General features: G+C 55.3%; 3 protein-coding genes across 9 annotated transcripts in view; 1 reads left to right on the top strand and 2 right to left on the bottom strand.

The window, feature by feature from the left end:
• ZFHX2 (zinc finger homeobox 2) overlaps positions 1–8,975 on the bottom strand; it is a 28,677-nt gene extending 19,702 nt beyond the window's left edge. For both annotated transcript variants that reach the window (XM_070504089.1, XM_044765347.2), the window contains exon 1: positions 8,522–8,975. The gene's annotated coding sequence lies outside the window, so the exon portion shown is untranslated. The remainder of the gene's footprint in view (positions 1–8,521) is intronic.
• A 114-nt stretch (positions 8,976–9,089) lies between these two features.
• On the top strand, positions 9,090–15,528 carry THTPA (thiamine triphosphatase). Its single transcript, XM_014856278.3, has 3 exons — positions 9,090–11,488; positions 11,891–12,442; positions 13,564–15,528. Exons 2-3 carry the CDS (start codon positions 11,896–11,898, stop codon positions 13,707–13,709), a joined length of 693 nt encoding a protein of 230 aa, XP_014711764.1. The 5' UTR covers positions 9,090–11,488; positions 11,891–11,895; the 3' UTR covers positions 13,710–15,528.
• On the bottom strand, positions 14,539–22,267 carry AP1G2 (adaptor related protein complex 1 subunit gamma 2). Of its 6 annotated transcripts, none has more exons than XM_070504090.1 (22): positions 22,083–22,267; positions 21,460–21,664; positions 20,907–21,031; positions 20,625–20,766; positions 20,404–20,500; positions 20,160–20,236; positions 19,946–20,041; positions 19,462–19,542; positions 19,087–19,185; positions 18,859–18,914; positions 18,580–18,693; positions 18,275–18,415; positions 18,138–18,192; positions 17,935–18,057; positions 17,166–17,255; positions 16,950–17,077; positions 16,592–16,696; positions 16,141–16,261; positions 15,922–16,057; positions 15,058–15,221; positions 14,764–14,862; positions 14,539–14,677 (listed from the first exon to the last, which is right to left on the bottom strand). In XM_070504090.1, exons 2-22 carry the CDS (start codon positions 21,661–21,663, stop codon positions 14,576–14,578), a joined length of 2,355 nt encoding a protein of 784 aa, XP_070360191.1. In that variant the 5' UTR covers position 21,664; positions 22,083–22,267; the 3' UTR covers positions 14,539–14,575. The 6 variants fall into 6 exon arrangements, with proteins under 6 accessions (XP_070360191.1, XP_014711761.1, XP_070360192.1 ...); XM_014856275.3 differs by lacking the exon at positions 22,083–22,267 and adding an exon at positions 21,804–21,931; XM_070504091.1 differs by lacking the exon at positions 20,907–21,031.
• Positions 22,268–22,331: the final 64 nt, after the last annotated feature.

Genomic DNA, 22,331 nt, shown 5'->3' on the forward strand with positions numbered 1-22,331 from the left:
ATCAGATTGGGCAAGGGGCCTGTCCCCAGTGAGAAGAATGGAGGAGGCTGTGTCTTCCACCTTACAAGATGCTTAAGGTGGGCATGAGGGAACTGGGTGAGATGAGGAGAAAGGAGAGGCTGAGAGGAAGAAGATGGGGGTGGGTAGGGAGGAGACAGGGATAAAGGGAAGCTGTGGACTAAAACCACAACCAGTGTGTTGAACATCCACCCACATTTGCAGGGCTTTCTTGAGGTGTGCTGCCGGGTGACTGCTGCTGGAGGGGCAGGTGACCCCAAGGGGAAAGGAGCCTCTTGCCCGTGTATCTCCCTCAGTGAGGCCACAAGTGTCAGGATGGCAGTGTGCAGCTGTGTGGTCTCATAGTGCACAGAGAGACTCAGGCTTAGACAACCACACGAGGCCAGCTCTGAACCCTGCTGTGAGAACTTGAGGAGACAGGGAGTTGTGCCCTTGACTTCAGATTCAGGCTCCTATCTGATCCTGGCATGGGAGGGGGACCTCTGGAGAAGACCTTCGATCTCCCTGAACTCGAAAGGAATAACATGCAATTCTTCTAGAATTATTTGGAAGGACACCACTGTAAGGGACTGTGTATATAAATAATCCTTCTGGTTCTTTGATTCACCATGAACCCTTGTGATAGTAGTGACTCCATTTAGATACTAATACAGCAACAACTAATAATAATAAAAATAACATCTTTGAATGTTTACCACGTGCTAGGCACTGCTGAGCCCTCTGCAAGCATCACATCATTTAATCCTCCAGTACAACCTGATGAAGTAGATACAGCTATGCAGTCCCATTTTACAAATGTGGAAACAGACTTACATGGGTTAAGTAATTTTTATGGTCTCACATTTGAAAAGAAGTAGAGTGGAGACTGGACTCAGGTAGCCTGACCCCAGAGCTCTTCTCTCGGGTTAATTTGAGAGCTTCTAAACTCTGACTGGTATGCATTTAGAATGAGGTCTTTGAGTTTGAGTGTGTTACTCTGCTCGTTGTGTGGCCTTGAGCATATGTGCTGTTGTGCTCTTCTTTGAGCGTGAAGGTGTGAGATGGCTGTCTCCCAGTTAGTTTCTTAGTATAACATGGGCGAGAACAGGACCACTGCTTTGTGCAACTCCAGGGGGCGCCATTCACACTGCAGACTATGCAGGGGCCCTGGCCATTGTTTTTGTGTGTGTTGCGGGGTGGTGTGGTGTGGGGTGGGGCGGGGTGGGGGGGGGTGGAGATAGATATCCACGGTTGAGTTATTTGACTGATATGTGTACTCATTTTTCATAATGTCTCTTAAAATGGAAAGTCTACACATGTGTATCCCTAACAGCATATGAACTTCATCAGACAAGTGGGGTTTTTTTTTTTTTTTTTTAAACACCCTATAGAGTCAGACAGACCTGGAATCAAATTCCAGTTCTGTTCCTTATTATGTAGATGACCTCGGGTGGGTTGCTTAAAGCCTCAGTTTCTTCATATGTATATATAGAATGCAGAATAGTTCCTCATGGAGCTGTGTCCATTGAGATGATGGAGACCTGCACTTTGTATGTGATCAATAAATGGAAAAGATAATTATTCATCCACGTGCCTTATTTCCTGACTTGGGGTGTATGTTTACTGCGTGTGGCTGAGGGCCTGCCTGGGTGCAGCCCTGTCCCCACACATCTCTCCGCGGTTAGTGAAGGTGCTTGGCCGCCCCAGGCCCTGGTTATCCCCGCGTGGGCCCTGGGCTGCCCACTCGTCGGCAGGGGTCCCGGGTGGGTGTGATGCCGCGTGCCCGTCTGTGCTGGGCGGCCCGGCGGGCGCGGGCGTGTTTGGGGTGGTGGTAATTACTGGGATGGCCCAGCCCTAATGAGTGTGATCTCGTTACACTCTCGCCGCCTCTAATGGAGCTAACCTCATTTCACAGCCATTAGAGACGGAGATGAGGCCCCGCCCACGGCCCACCAGCTGCAGCTCTCGCAGCCCCGGCTCCGTTCTTCCCCTCCGGCTCGCCATTTCCCCATGCCGTCTCCTTCTCCCTCCTGGTCTTCTGCTCCTCCTTCCAGGCTTCCCTCTCCTGTCCCCATTGTTCTTTTCCCTTCCCGTCTTTCCGCTCCTCTCTCTCCCCGCGTGTCCCTCCTCGCTCCTCTCCTGCCTTCCCAGGCTCCCCTTCCTTCCACTCTGCCTCCCCCTTCCGCCCTCAGGTCTGTCTGTCCTGCACATCCTCACTTCCCCGTCTCTGCCCCGCGCCCCTCCCCCGCCCTTCACTGCGGCTGTCCCTCCCCTCCCCCACGTTGCCCCGTCTGGCCAAAGGACAAATCTCAAGGGGAAACCAGCAAAGACAAACAAGGAGCAGTGACTTCATTATCGTCGTTAATTTGCCACTTCAGTTCCTCCCACAAGGGTCAAAGCCAGCACGGCTTGAACTCAGGACTGACAGGGCGGCTCAGCGGCGGCCTGCCGGGGCCGCTTTAAGCCTCCCCGCGGCCACTCTCCCTGCCTCCTCCTCACCGCCTCCCCTTCCCGGCAGGGGGGCAGGCGCCCGGGGCTCCTCCATTTCTCTCTCGGTCCTCGCAGCCTACCACCCTCCTTCCCTTTTCATTTAAATTGTGGCCTTCTCTCGGGCTCTCTCCCCGCTGGAAGTCACATGGTTTCTACCTTCGACTCCCTCTCTGTCATCCTCAGCCTGTCCCCCTTCTCCCTCACCTCCCTGCCTCATCCATCTTGAACTCCTTTCTTGGCCTTCCCTCGTCTTCTCTTCCTAACGTCAAGCACGCTCGTTTCCCTAGAGCACCAGGATGTAGCTCTAGGTTTTGGAAAGTGCATAGCCTGAAGAAGCTGGAGATGGGGGGAAAAGGCATCTGTGGCCTGCAGGCCAGTGATACAGAAGGTGGAAATGGCTGGAGAGAAAGGAAGTCAACTGCAATGGAGGTGCCAGGCCCCAGTGAAGGGAAGCAACAGAATGAGACTCAGACACACAGGGCCCTGAAGCAATAGCTTCCCTGAGACCAGAGAAAAAGGGCAGAGCCAGAGGCCTTGGGCTTGAGACTGAGGTGCGGGGCAGTCACGAATGAAACAAGGAATGAAAAATTTAAGGATGGAGATGGTGTTTACCCCATCAGTTCCTCAGCGGAACACGATCTGACACTCTTGTCCCACCCTCTGCCCTCCTTCACCGAGAAGCCAAATGACTGGCAATTGACTCTTGACCTTTTGCCCAATCCCAGCCCCAGAGGGAGAGGCTGATGGTAGCTGGCTGTGATTGGGGAACTAGGGAAATGTCCACACATGAGGCAAAAATTTCTGACCCACACCCATCCTGCCCCACTGACTTCATGTCAACACGCCTCCCAGGACCAGACGCTGTGTACATACAGCCTCTCTGCACAGGGCTCTTGCTACTTAGGTCCTCCTAATTGCACAAGCCCTTGTTTCCGGCGGATGGGCCTGCTGTTGATTCCAAGGGCTGGAACCTCAGCTTTAATGTAATCCCATATTCCTGCCCAAATACAGAGGTGGCTCCTGTTCTTTCACTTGACTTTGAAAAGAAATTTTCTGAGGGTTGTTGACCTGTCTCAGGAGGAATTATAAAAAGATGTCTTCCTCCAGGTATACCTGGCCTGCACGCCAGTGGTACAGCTTGGTGACCGGAGAGCAGATGGATCTCAGCTCTGTCACCCCTTAATTGGGCACTCTGAACAACTGTACACAGAGGCCCTGGTCTCTGGACTAGTTCCTACATGAGGGAGACACTGAGAGCCAATGGGAGTACCTCAGGGTGCTGGAAGGCACCTCTAAATCTCTCACCCCTCTCTCACCAGCCTGGGGTAGAGGAGGGTGGGCAGGCGGTCCCCTGGGGCTTTCCCAGAGAGGCAAGGGGCGCTGGGAAAGTGAGTGGGGGGATGACTGAGAAGCCAGAGAAGAAAGATGGAAAAATCAATGAAATGAGTTTCTAACGGTGAGGTAAAGGACCGCCGTGTCGACAGCCTGTCGCCTGCTGCAAAATATGAGCTGCCCAAGTCCATGGCGGCGGCTGACAGTGCATCCAGCCGCTACTGTCCTCCCCTCAGGTCCCCGCCCACCAGCCCTTTCTCCAGCTGCCCTGGCCTTTCTTATTATAGCCAGACTCTCCCCTAGGGCTCCCAGCTCGCTCACTATTTTCCAGAGCTTTCCTCGAGTCCTCAACCCATGCTGGGTGCATCTTTCTCCTCTATGGCGTCTGTGTATTTAGACCTTTCTCTCTCTCTCTCTGCAGATTTCACTCAGAGTTGTGGTGAGCTCTGCATCTCTTGCTTCCCCCTCTTCTCCTAGATACCTCTGGACTCAGTCAACAACAGGCAGTAGACGTCAAGGCCATCCCTCACAGGGTTCCTTCATCCAGGTCTGTGCCTCCTTCTGCCTTTGGGCCTGCTTGGCCAACGCTGACTTCCTTGTAATTGCCTGGATTGGGGCAGGGTGTTTAGGATGGGCCTGGTATTAATTTGTGAACTCTTTATTTGTGATCAGTGTGTATATATATGGGTATGACTGATTCACCTGTGGTTTCATGACTGGGAATGGGGTGAGGTGGGGATGCTACTTCCAATTCAAATCTGCTGATTCTGTCTTTAGAAACAACTCTCAACCTTTTCTGGAAACCACCTCCTTTCTCTACCCTCCTCCGCATCTTCCTGTTGGGCTCCTAAGACAGTTCATTCATGTTTTCCTCCCATTATCTCTATAAAGACTCCCCAGATCAGCCCCTAGAGTCAGTGCTGGCTACCACCAAGTGTGCCCCCACCCAGCCTCTCCTCTCTTCCCTCAGATCTCATGGTTGCTGTTAGCCCCCCTCCAGCCCTTTGCTCCAGTTTCTGATTTCCCAGCTTGCCCATTTAAGCAGACTTCAGCCTGAGGGCTAGGCTGAGACGAAGGTGGGCAACTCTTTTCCTTAGCCTCTCCCTATTAACTCAACATTTGATCAATAGATATTTACTAAGCATCTTCTACGTGACACCACGCTATGTGCTGGAAAACGATCAGAAGCTAGATGGACGCAGCCTGTGCTCATATGGCCATCGTGACTAACCCCAGGTCTCCCACCCGACAGCTTCCTCTCTCCAACTCAGAGTACCTGTTTCCCTTCCTCTACAGCCAATTGCACTGTGCCCTCTGGCATTTCAGAACCCTTCTCTTTTCTCTATCCCTGCATCAGCTTACACTCTCCCACAGCTCTGATCCCCTCTCTTCTGCCTTCTCAGCTTCAGTCTCCACTCCTAAACCCAGAGCCAGGTTCGTCTTACATTTCCCATAACTCTCCTCCCTGCTCACAAAGCCCTTCTCCTTTCACATTCTCTAACTGCCATTCTCTTTCTTCTGCAGTTCTCTTCCTTCTTTGCCTGCCTTTCAGTCCTACCATCCCATCCTCAGTGCCTCCCTGTCTCCCGAGGTCCCTTCCTCTTGCTCCTGCAGGCCCTAGTGATCCTCAGGCACTCACAAATGAGGCCTCATTCTGAGCTAAGAACAGCTCCAGGGAGGCAAGGTCAAGCTACCAGACCAGGAATCCTAGATGTGACCCAGGCCCTGGCCCCCTAAGTGTCGGCTCCCCAGCAGAGCAGCAAATTGTTCCTCTATGGGTCTCAAGGTAACACCAGCTGCTCTGACATCATGGAGGGAGGAACCCTGTCAGGTTGCCAAGGCAACACCAGCAATTTATGACATCAGAGGCTTGAGGTTTTTGGTTCTCAGGGGGCTAGAAAGATTCAAGTTCCTGACAGCTGAAGTAAATGGGAATTCTACTTTTTCATGTCTTTGCTCAAGTCTCCCTGGCTTGGGAATGAAGTGCAAACACCTTTGGTGGGGTAGAGAGTGATTTGGCCAATGGAATGAATGCTTGTGAGCCTCTCCCTCTCCCTTCTCCAGATATCTCTGCACTCTCTCCCTCTCCTTCGGCATCTCTCCCTTTTGGGGCTTCGCCCAGTGGAATTTCTGCTTTCTGCGATGGCTTTTTTCCAAATCACCCCTCCTGTGGCGCTCTCCGCTCTCTTTGCATCACTCACGCTGTGTCCTTCTCACACCAGAGGCATTTGTTTCCTTTGATACCCGTCCTCTCCTCTTTCCCCCCCTCCAAGCTCTATGCTGCTCTGATCTGCTCCAGCACTCCTCCATGCGCCTTCCATTTACCTGCTTTGTACCATACACTTTCCTCCCCATTTTAGGCTTCAATTCCTCCCTTCCCCCACTTTACCATTGTATTCATTTCATATTGCTTTTTCTGTTGACCTCCTCTTTAGGAATAATCTATCATCTCTCTCTTTCCTTCTGTATCGCTATTAACCCATGTTTCATTTCATTCTCCCAATTTTTCATTAATCACCCCTGGTTCCTCCCCTGTCCCCCATTCCACATGGATTTTCCTCCCTTCCTTTGCACGTTGCTCATGACATGCATTTCTCTACCCCACGCATTTATTGCACCTGGCCTTCCTTTCTTTCTGTAACTCTGTTCACCTCTGAAATCTTCCATCTTCTGCCCTGTCTCCCTCCTCCTCTAACCCTTCCAAGCTCCTGAGGTGTGGAAAAAACAGTGATGGGCTTAAAACAAGGTAAACTCTCGACTCTTTATCCATCTTTCCCTTCTTTAGGCTCAATGCACCTGGCCCCTTGCATAAGATAGACAGCTTCTGTCACACTAATGAAAACTACCTTGTAAAGAATCGTGCTGAATCCAAATATGATAATAGGAGGGGCCCAGGAAGAAGATGAACTAGAGAGTGAAAAGCCACTGATATCCAGAATGAACTGAAGGATGAGGGGCAACCAAGCAGGGTGGAGCTCAGAGTCCTAGAGAATGTCCCCTTACAAAATCAAAGTTGACAGTTAACCGACATAATGGCCCTGACTGATGAAGGGGTTATATGCTCCTGGAAGCCCATTAAATTGATTTCTTAGCCTGTTTATGGCCTTCACAAACCATCTTCCCCACCTCTCCCAGTCCCTTGTTCTGGTACCTTCTGCTGCTGCGGTTAAAATGCCGAGTGAAAGGATAAAGGATAAACAGAACTTAGGGTGACCGAGGAGAAAAGGTAGGAAGAGGGCAGATTATGGGAACAAAGGTGAGAACAGGCAAAGGAGATGATGGGAGACAGGGATGGAAAAAAAAAAAGGGGAGAAACAAAATGCGGAAATGAAAAAATATACAATGGTAAAGTGAGGGAAGGGAGGAAAATCCAGTCAGCAAGGAAGAGGTTTGTGATGGGAAGCTCCTAGAGAGGCAGATGACACATAGGGGACCAGAGCTGAGGTCCTGATGGGGAAGACAGGCAAACAGTAAAGAGGACAGTGCACAGTACTAGGAAGTTCCAAAACTTCCCAGGTGAAGGTGGAAGAGGAGGCTGTCCTGGTCATGCTCAAAGGGCACTGAGTCCTGGGGGGGGAGGAGACACATCTGCTCCATTCCTGGACTCTTCCAGGCCCCCAACCAGTGACTACCACAATCATGACTGATGACCAAGCAAACTCCAAAGTAGCTGAAAAGCCAGAGATATCCATACAGACCCTGAAGGAGAGGACATGGAGTCCTAGACAAGCAGCCAAGGCATGACACAGTGACAGGGACACACAGGGAGAGGACCACTTGGATAGGAAGAGTCACATGTGGAGACAGTGACAGACCGTAAGATGGATGGGTGGGGAGAATGAATGAGGTGAAGAATGGCAAAATCAAGAGGCAGGGACACATGGACAGAGATCAGCGGGGCTACAGGCGCTGCGAGACGCGTGGTCGAGTGCTCAAAAACGACAGGGCTACTCAGAGAGAGGGGCAGACAGAGCAGATGGAGAGTCGGGGGCCAGGAGAGACACTTCACCTTGAATGGAGCAGTGGCCTCCCCTCACCTACTCGTACCTTTCCAAAAAAAAAAAAAAAAGCTCAACTTCAGGCAAGATCGAAGATTAAGGGTATCCACGTCTCCTCCCACCCACCCCACCCCCACCCTCACCCCCAGCCCCAGCCCCAGCGCGCTAGCCCATCCATCAGCCCGCTCGCCTGCCACGGTTCCTCCCCCATCCCGCGGCCAGTAGGGGGTCGCCAAGACCCAGGCCCCTCTGGGCTGACAGCTCCGAGCTCCCGCACTCACCCGGCCTCCCCTTCCCTCCAGGACCCCCGCTCCCCGCACAGCTCGGCGCGGTCCGACTAGGCTCTCGTTTCCCTCCGTCGGTCGGGCTGGCTCCCGGTTCAGCCTCGATAGCTTTCCCTTCTCCGTCTCTCCCTCCACCCCTGCATCTCCCTCTTCCCCCCCATCCCCGCTCGCACGCCCTCTCCCTCCCACACCCCTGCCCCTCCTTCTTCTCAGGCTCTCGGTCTGTCTGTCCGTCCGTCCGTGTCCCCTCCCCCAGTCCCTTCCCGTCCCTCTCCATGCCCTCCAGCGGCAGTCTCCGAGCGCCTCCTCTCCCCTCGGTCTCAAGCTTCCAAAGAGCAAGGAAGGGAAGAAGAGAGAGAGGGAGAGGAGAAAAAAAAAAAAAAAAAACAACCCAGCAGCATCGGAAATCGATGCACTTACACCTCAGCTGGAAGCAGGGACGGGAGTCGAACCGCGGCCGCCAGGCAGCGCGAGGCGGGGAGGGGAGGGGGCGGCTCTTGGAAGGGACTTCTCCGATGTGTTGATTCCTTTTTCCCCTCCTCCTCCCTCCCTCCAGCGCTCACTCCGGGGCGTCGGGGACGGAGATGGAAAAAATAAATAAATAAATTCACGGCGGTGAGGGAAGTGAAGGAAAATAATCAATGCTATTTGGCTGCGGCTGAAGTGTTTTCCCGGCTTCGTGAGGGGGTTTCCATTGATTCACCCTGGGCACTCGCACGCTCCCTGCCTCCTCCTCCTCCTCCTCCTCCTCCTCGCCCTCCTCCTCCTCCTCCTCCTCGCCCTCACTCCTCCGCCTCATTCACTGGCTGGAGCCGAGGCGTCCCACACAATGGAATAATCAATACCCAGGCGCCCGGGGCGGCCCCACTGAGCAGGTGCAGCGGCCCGCCCGCCGCGGCGGATGCCGGGAGTTGTAGTCCGCCCTCCCGCGAGCACCGCGTTTGTGCGCCTCGCTGGACCGTGGGCGGGACCCTGGGCCGGAGGGCAGGGGGGCCAGCGGCCAGCGGGCCGGGCCACCTGCGCGAGTCTGGCGCCAGGTCCAGGCCGGGGCCTGCGAAGAGGAAAGCCTCCTTTAAACTCTTTCCCATCTTCTCTTCCTCCTACCTACAGAAAGCTTACATGTGTTTTGTTTTAAACCAGCTCTAGAGCAAGCCCTGGCTTCTCCCAGCTTCCCAGAACTGCCCGAGGCCTCTCTCTCTTTTTTCACTCCCTTCTTCCTGCCTTATGAGTCCCCCTCCCTTCCAACTGGGTACTAGAAGCTTCTCTTCCCCAGCAATTATTCCAAAGTCTCCTAGAGCTTCTATCTCCTCCACGTGGTCACACGTCCCCAGCGCTGGGTGGGGGGAGGGGAGGTTCTGGCTCCTTGTCCTCATCTTCAGTTTATCAGCTCATAAGCTCTCCTGTATTCTAATAATAATTTCTAAGATTTCTTGAGTGCACAAGGACAGTTCCAAGCAGTTTTATATATGTTAACTCGTTTAATCCTCACAACTAGTCCCATTTTACAGTTGCGGAAACCAGCGCACAAACAAGTTAACTGGCAGAAGGACACAGCCAATAAGTGACAGAGCCAGGATTCAAACCTCAATGGTCTGGCTCCAGAGCCCAGATTAGCTCCTGTAGCCTACCAAACCAAACCAAACAAAAACCCCAAAGAACTCTGGAGTCCATGGGAAAGAGAAAGAAACTAAGATGTTGAATTTGTATTTTGTGACAGTTTGTCACTGAATCCTCACACCTATCTATGAAGCAGTCCACGTTTTACCAATGACAAAACAGGTTTAGGGAGGCAGAGTAGTTTGCCCAAAGCCAAACACCTAGAAAGTGAAGCTGGGAGTCAAGCCTGGGTCTGTCTGGCTTCTGAGTCTGGTCTTTCTGTCAAGCTGCTGCCTCCACCCCACTGGACTGGACCTTATAACTCAGGGAAGAGATGAGTTTTCTTTGCCCAGGGAACAAAGCCAAAAAGCAAAGGATGGATGAAAAGCAGGCCAGAGGAGTTAGGGGCTGGAGTACCCGCCCCTCCCTGCCTATTGGTGCTCGTCATGGGGTTGAGGGGAGGGGTGTATCCAAGAAATCCCAAGGTCAAGATGCCATGTCTGTAAACCAGTGCCCTCCCACAGTACTTCCCAGGGGTCACGTGCTTCCAGAAACATACTGGGGAGAGGATAGGTGTTGAGAACCTGGTCCTTCTCACCCATCATAGGAGGGGGCCCAGGAGTTGATAAGAGTCATTGTTCCTCAGCAAAGCTACCTCATCCGGAGGGTCAGACTTACAGGTGACATTTCCAGATAACCACAGGCCTCAGAGGGAGTAAGGAGAAGGAGCCTTCCTTATTTCGTCTCCCAGAGCAGCCACATGGCCACCCCCATGTCTTCCTGTATTTTAAATGAACGTGAGTATTTTTCCTACTCCAGACGAAGTCTGCTCAGGGGCCACTGAAACCTCAGTGACAGATTCCTCCGTCTGGCACTCAAGGCCTTTTCCAACGTGCTCCTCAACTGTATTTCTAGCTTCATCTCCTCCTTACACACTGGCCAGGTGCTTTCCAGCTTCTAGGCCATTGCTCATGCTGTTTGCCTCGATCTCGGTTTCCAACTGCTGAAATCCTATCATGTCTTTAGTTCCATCCAAAATGTTACCTCCTCCTGCCGCAAAAAGTTTCCACTCACCCTTATCCTGGACATTTATACCAGGATGTATTTTCCTCGTTAAAACTCCAGAGTAGCTAAACTCGTCTTAGTTACCCTTTTTGTCAGCCCACTGCCACTGGCCTGCCCTTAGTGGGCGGCCATAGCAGTCAATTATAATATCTCCTGGACAGTGTCTGAGTGAGTAGCTTGTATTCCAGGCCTACCTTTCTACGGAGTGAGGGGGCTGGAGATGGGACTGGGGCCTTAGCTCCTTCCACCCGGCTGTCCCCGCCACCCCCTTCAACTTTAGGTAGAGTCCCACAGACACTAATCGCAGCTTTCCTGTCACCATAGCGACAGGTGGGGAGAGAAAGCAAATTCTCCCTTTGGAACTACATCTCCCATCATGCACCCGGGCCCCAGGGTGCCGGGCTCAGCCTGAGGCCTGAGACCCGGGCCAACCCCGGGAGTCGGGAGGGGTCGGGTATGAGGAGCAGAGCACAGCGGATGGCCTCGCTCCCGGCCTACCGCGGAGGTCGCTGCCCCCTATAACCTACCAGGCCTCTCGGGGCCGATCTGCCCTCGGCACCGCCACATCGGGCCTAATATGGCCGCTCGTGCTGGGACTGGCCGGGTGCGCAGAGAGCCCGACCGAGGTCGGGGCCAGCGACTGCTCCCGGCATTCCTCGTGGGCGTGGCGTGGGCTCCCTTCCCCCATCTCCAGGTCCCGCGAGAGGGAGACCCTCGGGCTTTGAGGTGAGACCCGAGGCTCCACTGGCCCGTGCTGTGGCGGCGAAGGGCGGGGTCACCCCGGGCAGTGAGCCACTGGCCTCCGGGTAGCAAGGTGTGGAGGGGGAGCATTGAAAGGAGGAACCCTGCTACATGGCCTGCTCTATAAGGAGCCCTTTGGATTGAGGACATCATCAGCAGTGGAAGGGATTTAACTGGAGACCTGTCACTGTGGCAGAGCCTTCATTAGAGACAGATGGGGCTATCCATCAAGGAGGCAGGGAGAAAGGGCTGTAGCCCCAACAGAGAGCTCTGCGACAATGCATGTGCCTCATAAGTTCTTCCAAGGGTGTCTTTGCTGAGCTGTCGCCCTGCAAGGCTGATCACCTTTGGGAACTCAGCAAATGTTTGTTGATTGACTGATTGCAGGTAGAATGGCCCAGGGCTTGATTGAGGTGGAGCGGAAGTTCGTTCCTGGGCCTGGCACAGAGGAACGGCTGCAGGAGCTGGGGGGCACCCTGGAGCACCGGGTCATCTTCCAAGACAGCTACTATGACACCCCTGAGCTGAGCCTCATGCAGGCAGACCACTGGCTACGACAGAGAGAGGGTAGTGGATGGGAACTCAAGTGTCCTGGGGCAGCGGATGTCTCAGGACCCCACACTGAGTATGTGGAACTCACAGCTGAGCCTGCGGTTGTGGCCCGGCTCTGTGAGGTGCTGGGGGCTGAGATCCTGGGGGCTGGACATGTGGCTGCTGTGCTGGGCCCACTGGGGCTGCAGGAAGTAGCTAGTTTTGTGACTAAGCGTAGTGCCTGGAAGCTGGTGCTGTCCGGAGCTGATGAAGAAGAGCCGTCGCTCCGGGTGGACCTGGATACAGCCGACTTTGGCTACGCTGTGGGTGAGGTAGAGGCCCTGGTGCACGAGGAGGCTGAAGTCCCAGCTGCCCTAGAGAAGATCCACAGCCTCAGCAGCATGCTCGGTGAGGCAGACAGGCCCTTCTGTGCTGTCCCTGCTTCCCACCTTCCTCTTCTGGATGGACCCGCTGGGCCAATTAGTGGGGCAGGGCCGTAGGGTTATTTCTGTAATAGGAGTCCTGTTAGCAATTTTCTAGAGGACCCAGTTTGCTTAGGGCTCTATCAAATCCAGCTCCCTCTTTCACAGTAGCTGTCTAACCTGGACTTAATCCTTCCATGTGTCTCTAATCTATTCCAGTTGTTCTGTCTCATTTAGCTTTCATACCTTTTGTCACTCCAGGGCCTGTTCAGTTCCATTTGTCAGTTCTCTGCTTCAGTCTTTCAATCCATCCTTCCTTCCCCCATCTCCCAGCCTCTCATGTTTACAACTACCTAGATCCTCATTTAATGTGTCCTGTTGGCTTTGAGTAGAAAGCAAGAACACCGTATTCATGTGACAGACAGCGGGACAAACATTGGTAGATATTTCTTTCCAGGCTTAGCTCCCTTGTAGACAGTTCATCTATACAAGTGTGGTGTTGTGCATCCCATGGGGCCTTACAGCCCTGGAATGCTGTTCTCGCCTCCTCAGCAAACATACTCTGAGTACCCTGCTATAAGCCCAGCATGCTCCCTGCCACGAACAAGATGACACTGGCTTATCGTGCTCCACGCCACAGACAGGCTAGCATTTTGCGTGAATCCCACCCCGTGACTGTAGCTGCTTCTCTCCTCCCTTGGTTTCTCTCCGTGCTTCTCTGCACGTGCTTCATTACCAAGCTAATGAGCTTTGGCCTGCCTAGATGGGCTTTAATCTTGATTGGGGGACAGGAGCAATAATTGAAATGAGTTGATATTGAGGCACCCTCTGTCTTCATGGCGCCTGAGTGCCTCCACCATTTCTCCTTGCTGGAAAAGAGCCTCATGCTTGGCTTCCCAGCCGCCCTCTGTCTGAAATGGCCCTTTGAGGACCCACTTCCGCAGGCCAGGAAGGGAGTGGGCTGGGGGCTTCCAGAAGCTGGATAGGCGCGGTTCAGAATCTCAGTGCTGCCTTGGAAACCGCTGTCAGGTCCTGGCTGGGTGGGCAGGAGCAGAGTCAAAGCAATGTGGCTCTGTCTGGTTCTCCTCATTCTCTGTCTGCCTGTAGGTGTGCCAGCGCAGGAGTCGGCACCTTCCAAGCTGATCGTGTACCTACAGCGCTTCCGGCCTCAGGACTATCAGCGCCTGCTCAAAGCCAACAGCTCCGGAGACAAGCCACCTGGGACTACAGATCCTGACAGTAGCCTGGGCTAGGGTGTCACCTCCTTGATGGGGCAGAGAGCTTGGGGCCTACCAGGCTCATTCCTGGGCTGTGCCGCTTCCCTTCCCACAGTGACTCCCCTCTCCAGCTCTGCCTGTTCCATCCCCCTACCCTCAGCTCTCCTTCCTTCTGGAGCTCTCCTGCTGCCTCCTCTCCCTCATCCGTCACATGCAATCTGTGGGCCGCCCCTCTCCCCTGGCCGCTAAGCAGCCTCCATTGATTTCCGCTCGTGTTTATAGGATTTCCACTTAGCTGTGATCAGTAGTTAAGCACAGGAAAATCCCTTGCCACCCCCCCCTCCCTTGGTCGATGCCATTGATTCTGCCAGCGGCTCCTAAACCGCCTTACAGCTGAGTTAGAGATGAAGGAAGGCAGCAGGGATTTCCCTGCCTTGGGGGGTGGAGAAGAGCAGCAAGTTGGGGAAGTGGGTGGGAATCCCTGTTAGAAATCTACAAATTCTGGGTTGATTTTACCACGGTGCCCTGCTCTGGCTCAGAGGGCAGAGTGCCTCCTGTGGAGTTTAGGGGCACATGTGCTCCTCTACCTGGAGAGGGGTGGAAAGAAAACCCCCCTTGGTTGAAACAAGCTCGTCAGGCTCAGGGGAAGATACATACTTCCTGTGTAAGAAGGCTCTTGCCTTGCTGTTATTCATATACGTTTTCTACCTCAAATATACTCAAATATGGCTTTCTCCCCTCAGACTTTATTGGGCTTTCCTTATTGGTGGGGGAAGGGGCAGGTGTGGCAAGCACAGGACCAGAGCACCACCTGCTGGCGGCCCACGGGTGTAGGCTCCACGACGCTGGGGGCCTCCGGGTTTGGGACACAGGAGGATTTCAGGCTGCGAGTGGAGGCTCAGTTACTGCCACGTCTCCACAGGCAAGTTGTTCACCTCGAAGATCTCCTGCACTGACTGGCCAAAGTGGGTGTAGGTGAGGCGCAGCTTTAGCCGCAGGGGCGCCTAGGAACAGGAGAGCGGAGACCAGACTCAGCACTGGTGACTTCTCCCAGGCGTGGGCCTTACCCACCAGGGTTCCTGCAGCTCACCTTGTTAGGATTGAGGATTCTGAGGAGCTGGGTCATCGGAAGGCCACCCTGAGCTGGAACTGTGTCCCCACTGGGAGCCTGTAGCTGCAGCTGGAAACTCTGAACACAGGAGGTTGGGCAGAACACAGTGAGGCAGCTACCCTTCACACCCAGGAGTTCCAAACCCTCTCCTGTAACCCCGAGTGCTTGTCCCTGCACGTCGCTCCCTCCTCACCTCATTCTCTACCCCACCCACCTCCTCTACTCAGTGGCCTCTTCTGGAGTGCCCAGGCCACCTCCGAATCCTTTACAAACCTTGGGCACAGCAGCTTGGCAGATGAAGTGGGTGACATCACCCCCTGAGGTGTTGGTAGCGGTGACAGTGATTAAGAGCAAAGCAGGGGTTTCAGGGGGTCGAACGAAAGACAGACTCAGCTGTAGTCCTTCACGCTCAAACACTTTGAGATTTGGGATGGGAGCTAGGGTAGGGAGAGAGAAGCCACTCAGCCTAGGGGCTGAAGACAATGAGTTCATCCATTCGTTTGACAGAAGTGAGCACCCATTTGGGTGCAGGGCTCTGCCTGAGATGCTACTGACAAAGTGGACAAGACGAGGTCCCTGCTGGAGCTTACAGTCCAGTGGGGGAGAGAAAAAATAAAGAAGAAAAACAAGATAGCCACCGACTGTGATGGGTGCCATGAAATTAATCACCTATGCCCGAGGAACTGGGAGGAGTGAACTGAATGGAGTGGGGGCCGGCACCTGACATTTCAGCTGAGGCCTGACGAGTGAGAGTGAGCTGGTCATTTGATGTGCTGGGAAATAACATTCCATGTAGAAGGAACATGGATTGCCAAGGGCTTGAGGTGAGGGGGTCTCAGGAGCTGAGAGGGGCAGTGGGGTGGGTAGTGGGAAAGTGTCTGAGATGGGCTGGGGAGGAAGCAGGCCCCACAGGCCAGGTAAGAAGTCGAGAACAAAGGGACGACCTTGAGGGGTGTCCAGGAGGGGCCTGGCACCAGCTAATGAACCCATTTACCTACCAAGACGGGGATGTGATGGGGTGCACACAGCAGGGAAGAGGCCATAGGGACCTCAGTCCTGGCTAAGAAGGAGAAACAGCACATTTCCACCCCTCTTCTCTAATAAGACACCTCCCATCTCCCCTTGGCTGAGGTTTACCGGCTGGTGGAGGAGCACAGGGAAGGTCGAGGAGGTGTACCAGGGCACCTCCTGGGGAGGGGTCCAGAGGGCGTGGATGCTGGGCATCCTCAGAGGGGCCATCCAGGAGATCTAACAGATCCAAGAGCTTTGAGGCCTGGAGGAGAGGGCAGCAAGGTCAGGGCTGGGTATAGAGACCTGACCAAGTCCTCATCCTCCCAGGGCCTCTGGCCTCCCCACCTGGGGCTCTGTGGGGACAGGGGCTGCTTCCAAAAGCCGGGCTTCTTTGCTTTCCTTTGCTTCCTCATCAACCTGAGGGCCACCTCGCTCCACAAGAGGCATCTTTTCCAGGATGGCAGCCCTGAAAGGATGGAATGCAGGTGTGTCCCTCTGGGTGGACCCTGGGCTTCTCATAAGAGGCATGTGGGAGGAGGGGTAAGAACACGGAGAGCCCTAGGTACAGGGTGCGTTGGAAGCGACCCTATGATTTTCTAAGATGGTGCAATGTTGCTGGTTTTCAGATGAGCAAAGAGGGTTGGAAGCCAGCTTAGCTTCAGTGAATTGTGGGTGGGAGGCTCTGAGTGTAGATGAGGAAGGACCCAGGTGAGGACGAGACCCTTGTATCCAGGCAGGGGCTTTGGGGAGAGGGCAGGGGGCTGGGTCCTGGGCTGCAGTAGAGTACCCATCGCACCTCATGTGGTCGTACTTCCGGAAGAGCGTGTCATACTCCACAGCACGCTGCTGCAGCTCCACGTCCAGGCAGCTCCCGTAGATGGACACCACCTGGCGGATTCGGCTGGGCCACAGGGTGGTGTGTGAGTGGGAACGGCCGTCTGCCCCGCCCTTTAACGCCAGGAGGTGGTGGGGAAGGGAGAGGCCCCATGGAACAGGCCCCACGATACTTAGCTCAAAAGGAAGAACCTGAGGCTTGGGGGGTTGGGGTGTGTGCCGAGAGAGAAACTCAGAAACTGGTGGGCACAGCATAGGGACATCTCTCACTGGAGGCACCAAGAAGAGGGTCTCCGGGAGGGGCCGGGGCCCCTTCTTACTTGTTGTCCCCACGGAGCCGGGTGCTGAGCTTCATGAGGGCTGTGAGGGCGTATCCTCGGGTGGCCGGCAGGGACATATGGGACTGCAGCACCCTCTCCAGCAGTGCCAACACCTCCTCTTCCTCCACCTTCAGGAGGACACAGGTAGTGACCCTGGGGCCAGCCCTGCCTCCCCTGCCAAGACCCTCCTCAGTGTCCCCCCAAAGCAGGCTTCACCTGAAGGGGCTCGATCTCCTCACAGCTCCCTTCCAGCAGGAGGTCCCCGTATTCCCCGATGCACCAGGCTGCCACTTGCACCAGCGGTTGCTGCAGGGGATGAGAAACATGCTGGACCAGGGTCTGGGTCCCCTCCTCACCTCCAGACCCTGTGATATCCCTTTAGGCGGTGCAGAGATGATGGATTTTGCAAGGGTAGGGAAAGGGAAGGGCCTTGGCACAGGAGCAGTTAATGTTAGTTTGTGCCCAGGCTCTGTCCTGGCTCCTGGGCTTCCTCTGCTCTCTGGTGGCCAAGTGGCAGAACTACATGGCCTGACCACAAGGGGTGCAGGGAGGGTGAAGTGAGAGGGTTTCTCCCCCGAGGAAAGGGTGGCGGTTTCTGCCCACCCTACTGAGGTAATACGGAGAGGAGGCTATAGACACTGGCTGGCATGTGTTACTTCACTCAGCATTCCAGGTAATAATAAAACCTCATACATGCAGAAAGAGCTTTCATCCATCTCATTTGATCCTCAAGACAGCTCCCGGAGGTAGGCAGGGTAGAAAGCTGAGTGCGCTGAGCATAAAGAAAGTTCAATGGGAACCAGAGCCAAGACAGAAGCCCAGGTGTTCTAACTAAAACCAGGGCTCTGTCTCTGAGTGTCCCTCCACTAAGGAGATAGTTGTGACCTCCAGGGAAGAACAGCTGGGAACCAGGTGTAGGGAGCAGGTGGCCCAGTCAGGGCTGGGAGGGTTGGGTGGCCCTGGGCCTGGGTGGTAGGAGTGGTACCTGGGAGATATCTTCTGCCAGGGCGCAGTAGAGGCGGCGCACAGAGTAGGCGTGTAGCTCCTGGGCCCCTCCAATCAGCTGGGTCAGGTTGGCCACCGCGTCATCCCGCACATGGGCGCCTGCCTGGAGGGGGTGAAAGGGGCCAGGTCAGCGTGGTGAACCCCGCCGCTCCCGCCCGGCTTTCAGACCAGCCCCTGCCTCACCGTTGTCAGCACGCGCAGGATGGTGTCTATGTGCCACCGCTTGGTTGGGGCATACCTAGGGGACGTGGCTCATCAGTCCTGGTGCTGACCCTTCCCAGATTCCACCCTCTCTGTCTTCTGGGCACCTGTCACCTCACCTCTCTGCAGCCAGCAGGATGCCTGAGGCACAGTCGGCCCGCAGATCAGTGGGGCAAGACTGCAGAAAGCCCTGCAGCTCCTGCGTCATGGCTCGCACGTTGGAGCTGTTCACCAGAGCCAGGCTCAGCTCCAGGGCCCGCCTGGTAGGACAAAGACATGTCATCTCCCGACATGCCTCAGGCCTTCCCCTTTCCCAGGTACCTGTTGCCTCAGCCCCTGACTCCAGCTGCTTTGGGCTGGCCTGGGTCTTGGCCCCAGGTGCCGGGCCCTCTGCCCTGCCCTGTCGTTCCTCTGTCCTGCTCACCTGCTGAGGGAGGTGTCAGGTTCCTGCAGACATTCCACCACGGTGGGCCGGTGCCGCTGCACAGCACTGTGATCAGACTGCACCAGCCGCAGCAATGACGTCAGGGCTACGTACCTTGCCAGAGTGGGAGAGGCCCTATCATGCCATGGCTATCAACCCTCTCCCCACAAATCCTGCCCTGGGTATTGGGAGAAGAGGCAGGTGTATTGGGACATTGGGAGGAGGGCAGAGAGCCAGGGGCTCAGTGGCACAGCCCAGCCAGACACCTGGGACTATTACCTAATGTTCTTGTCACTGTTGAGCAGAAAGCGGCCAAGAATGTTGACAGCTAGAACCTACGGGAGGTGGAGGTTGGGGACTGTCAGGGAAGGAGCAACCTGTTCATTCAGGAGTGGGCACTGCATGGTACAGGATGATGGGGTGGGGAGGAGAAACCAGTGCACAGGACCTGTCTGCCTGACTGGGCTGGTGGGTGAGGCTACGGGGGGAGAGGCTATGGGATTATACCCGCAGGCCAGCTGCAGAGCGGATGTCCAGGATGGTGAGCACTGTCTCAAACAGGACTGCGTTGCCCGCATTGCGGCTGGTGTCTGTGTTAGTGGCCACCTGAGTGGATGGGAGAGAAAATGCATCTATAGGGGGCTTTGTCCTCTCTTCAGGTCTTTGAGAGGTCTCCAACATGTCATCCCTCAACCATCTAACAAAGTTCCTGAGCCCCAATCTGTGCAGGGGCTACCACATTGAGACAGAACGTGTAGTCCAAATGGAAATGGAGATGTGATTATACGGCCACTGCATGGTCAGTGGTCATGTGAGGGATGCCCGGGGCTGGTGGAATACAGAGCAACAGACCTAACCAGGGCCTCCTCCCCAGCCCCCAACCTGGGCCAGCAAGTCATTCATGGTCTCACTGCTCTCCTCGTGGTTCCGGCCCAGAATCCGAAGCAGACGAAGTATCTGGACCTAAAGTTGGGTTAAAGGTTGAGGGGTAAGGTAAGGAGTCATGGGGCTAAGGAGAGAAATCCATTAAGGAGAGCATTGTGAGGGACCTGGCTGGTTCCCTAGAGACTCCCTGCCCTGCCCCACCTCCACAGGTCCCTTGGGCCCTGGGAGGGGATTACAGGTGTGTGACACCAGGGGATTTGGGGACAAGCTTTTTTTTAAATTGTTACCAAGCTAGATTTTCTAACCTCTAGGCGTCTCCCTCCCCACACTGGTCCTGAGATGACCTGGGCAGTCCTGTGCCTGCCATCCTCCTTCCCAAGACACTGACTGAGCCAAAGTGTTCTCGGGGAGGTGACCACCGGCCATGGGCTTCTGGCAAAGCTCTCTGTTCCAGGAACACAGCAGGGAAGGGTCAGCCCACCTGCAGGAAGGGGTCACTGACTCCAGATATGCTGTGTTCTGTGGAGTATCCTGTCGTCAGCAGAGTTCGGAGGATCTGCACCAGCTGGGGCACCACCTAGAGGGAGGGCACAGCCTTACCTGGGCATCCTTCTGAATCCTCTCATCCTTCAGCCCCATTCCAACCCCACTGCCCCTCTCTTCTTGGACCAGGGCCTGCCTCTTCATCAGCCCACCTTTCGAAAGTGCTTGAGGGCTGCAGGGCTTCGTTCGCAGAGCTCCATGATCAGTGTGATGGTGCCCAGCAGGATGCCTGGGTGAGGTGGGGGAAGCGAATGGTGGGCCAGGGGCACAGGAGAGTCTACTGTGTGCATGTGTATGCACGTCCTAGCCTTCTCCTATGAGCTGGTGTTCCCGTCCCATTTTTCACTTGTCTGTAGACAGAGCTGAGGCAGGGGATGGGGAGCCCTGTGGCCTTACCATGGTGGCGTTCATGAAGCAGTTGGGCACAGGGTGGGAGGAAGACGGTGGAGAGCTCAGGGACCTTCCGGATCATGTGCACTGCAGTCAGGACAGCCTGCAGAGGTCAGGGGGCTCAGAGAGGGCAGAGGGCTCCCAAGATGGATCCCCCCAACTTCTACCACATGGCAAACACAGGACAGTTTCTGGAGGGGCAAGTGCCTGGAGCCCTACCATCTCACCTTCTTGCGCACATAAGGGCTGGGCTGCAAAAGCAGTTTCTCCACCTCAGTGGCCAGATCCCGGCACATCTCAGCAGAGCCCATGGTGCTCAGAGTGCACAAGGCCAGGCCTTGCACTGCCTGAGTCCCCTGGCTCAGGTCACTGCAGAGTGGGAAGGACGGTCCATCAAGCCTTGGGGAAATGCAGTCTTTCACAGAACCTACAGCAGGCAGCCCCTGGTATTTCCCAGTTCCCCCATCTCCCATCTCCCTGATTCCAAGTGCTTCCCAGAGCCCTCTCACTTCTTGATGCTGTTGGTAATGAGCAGGTGGGCATCCTGCCGCTCATCCAGCAGAAGCATGGCCCCCAGGTAGCCCACCCTCTTGTCTGTGAATCTGGGGGAGGCGATCAGTTTCAGGCACTCCATCTATAGGGAAGGGGGCAGACCAGGAAGGGGCAGGGGTGAAATCGGAGGCACTAACATCCCTTTCTATCTTCCTTCTTAATGCCACATGAACTTATAGGGGCACCATATCCCATCCCCCTCCCTTGAACAAGAGGAGAGGCTTAGGAGATTCAGAGTTAGGGGGTAGTTTAAAGACAATAGGAGTGGAGGAGGATGGGAGAGGAGAGGAGGAAGTGCCCTGGATGAGGCTGGTCAGAGCATGAAGGGTTCAGTCCAGTTGATGACCAACAGGGATTGTAATGGGGAAGGAGGTCTGCGGTGTACGCTGGAGGGTTCAGAAACTTTGTAGAATAAAAAAAAATCGGGGCACAGATACGTGAAGGGGTCCGAGACGCTGCCCCACCAGCCTCTCTCATCAAACTCAGAAGGGAGGCGTCGCTGCCCAGTACCTGTCCAAAGTGGGCGGGGTAGCCCAACATGTGGACGTAGAGCAGTTTGGCCAGCTGGCGGTGCCTGTGCAGAGGGTCCCCATCGCGGAAGGAGGCCCGGATGTGGGCGCACTCCTTTTGGATCACCTCTCGCTCCTGGGCCTGGGTCTTGGCCCCACGAATCTCCTCGATTAGATCTTGAACCTTCAGCGAAGGCACCAACATCCTGGGGGGCAGAGCCCGGGAATGGGGGGCTTTAACTTTCTCAGGCCAGGACTGTCTGGCCTTTCGGCCCAGTCTTGCCCTGGGCCAAGATCCTGAGGGCCTGGGTCCCACACCTGCTCTCAAACTGAGCCTACATTTACCTTTCTCCACGTGGGCCTCCAAACTCCGCCCCCTCCTCGCCGCCAGAGATCTCCATTACGCATGCGTCCCCGCCCCACCCTGCGCCGTTTGCTAGTGAGCATGCGCCGGAACCCCGCCTATTCCCCCTCAGCCCTCCACCTGGTTTCCCATCCCTCGCTTAGCCGTTCTTTTCCTTCCACGGCCCTGTGCTATTTCTTCCGCGGGATTCCTCCTGCGTGCACATGTCAGGCGGCCTCTGCTTCCCCGAACCAGGACGCCATCCCTGACGCCAGCCTCACCTGGCTTCTGGCTCAACTCCGTTCCTCTCCCCCCAGCGCTTCCTGGTACAGGGCCGGGCGGGGCTTGGTGCTTCGTCTGGTCCTTCCCTCTCCCCGCCCCCATCACGGGAACCCGCCCCTCCTCTGCTGCCCTGCTGAGCCTCTTGAATCCTCTGACCTCAGTCCTCTGGCTTTGGAGTTTAGGAGAAGCAGCTACTGATCCGCACTGTGGCGGCGAGACTGTCTCTGAGGCCTGGGGATCCCCAAGAA

Source organism: Equus asinus, chromosome 2 (genome assembly GCF_041296235.1).
Source record: "Equus asinus isolate D_3611 breed Donkey chromosome 2, EquAss-T2T_v2, whole genome shotgun sequence".
NCBI classification, from domain to species: domain Eukaryota; kingdom Metazoa; phylum Chordata; class Mammalia; order Perissodactyla; family Equidae; genus Equus; species Equus asinus.

Bases quoted from the DNA above. Each gene is read 5' to 3' on its own strand.
- AP1G2 (XM_014856275.3), bottom strand. From the start codon at position 21,859: ATGGAGATCTCTGGCGGCGAGGAGGGGGCGGAGTTTGGAGGCCCACGT. The intron at 20,237-20,403 runs GTAAGGCCACAG...CACCTCACCCAG, and splicing joins GCTTCATGAACGCCACCATG to GCATCCTGCTGGGCACCATC. The intron at 19,186-19,461 runs GTTGGGGGCTGG...CCATCCACTCAG, and splicing joins TGAATGACTTGCTGGCCCAG to GTGGCCACTAACACAGACAC.
- THTPA (XM_014856278.3), top strand. From the start codon at position 11,896: ATGGCCCAGGGCTTGATTGAGGTGGAGCGGAAGTTCGTTCCTGGGCCT. The intron at 12,443-13,563 runs GTGAGGCAGACA...GTCTGCCTGTAG, and splicing joins CAGCCTCAGCAGCATGCTCG to GTGTGCCAGCGCAGGAGTCG.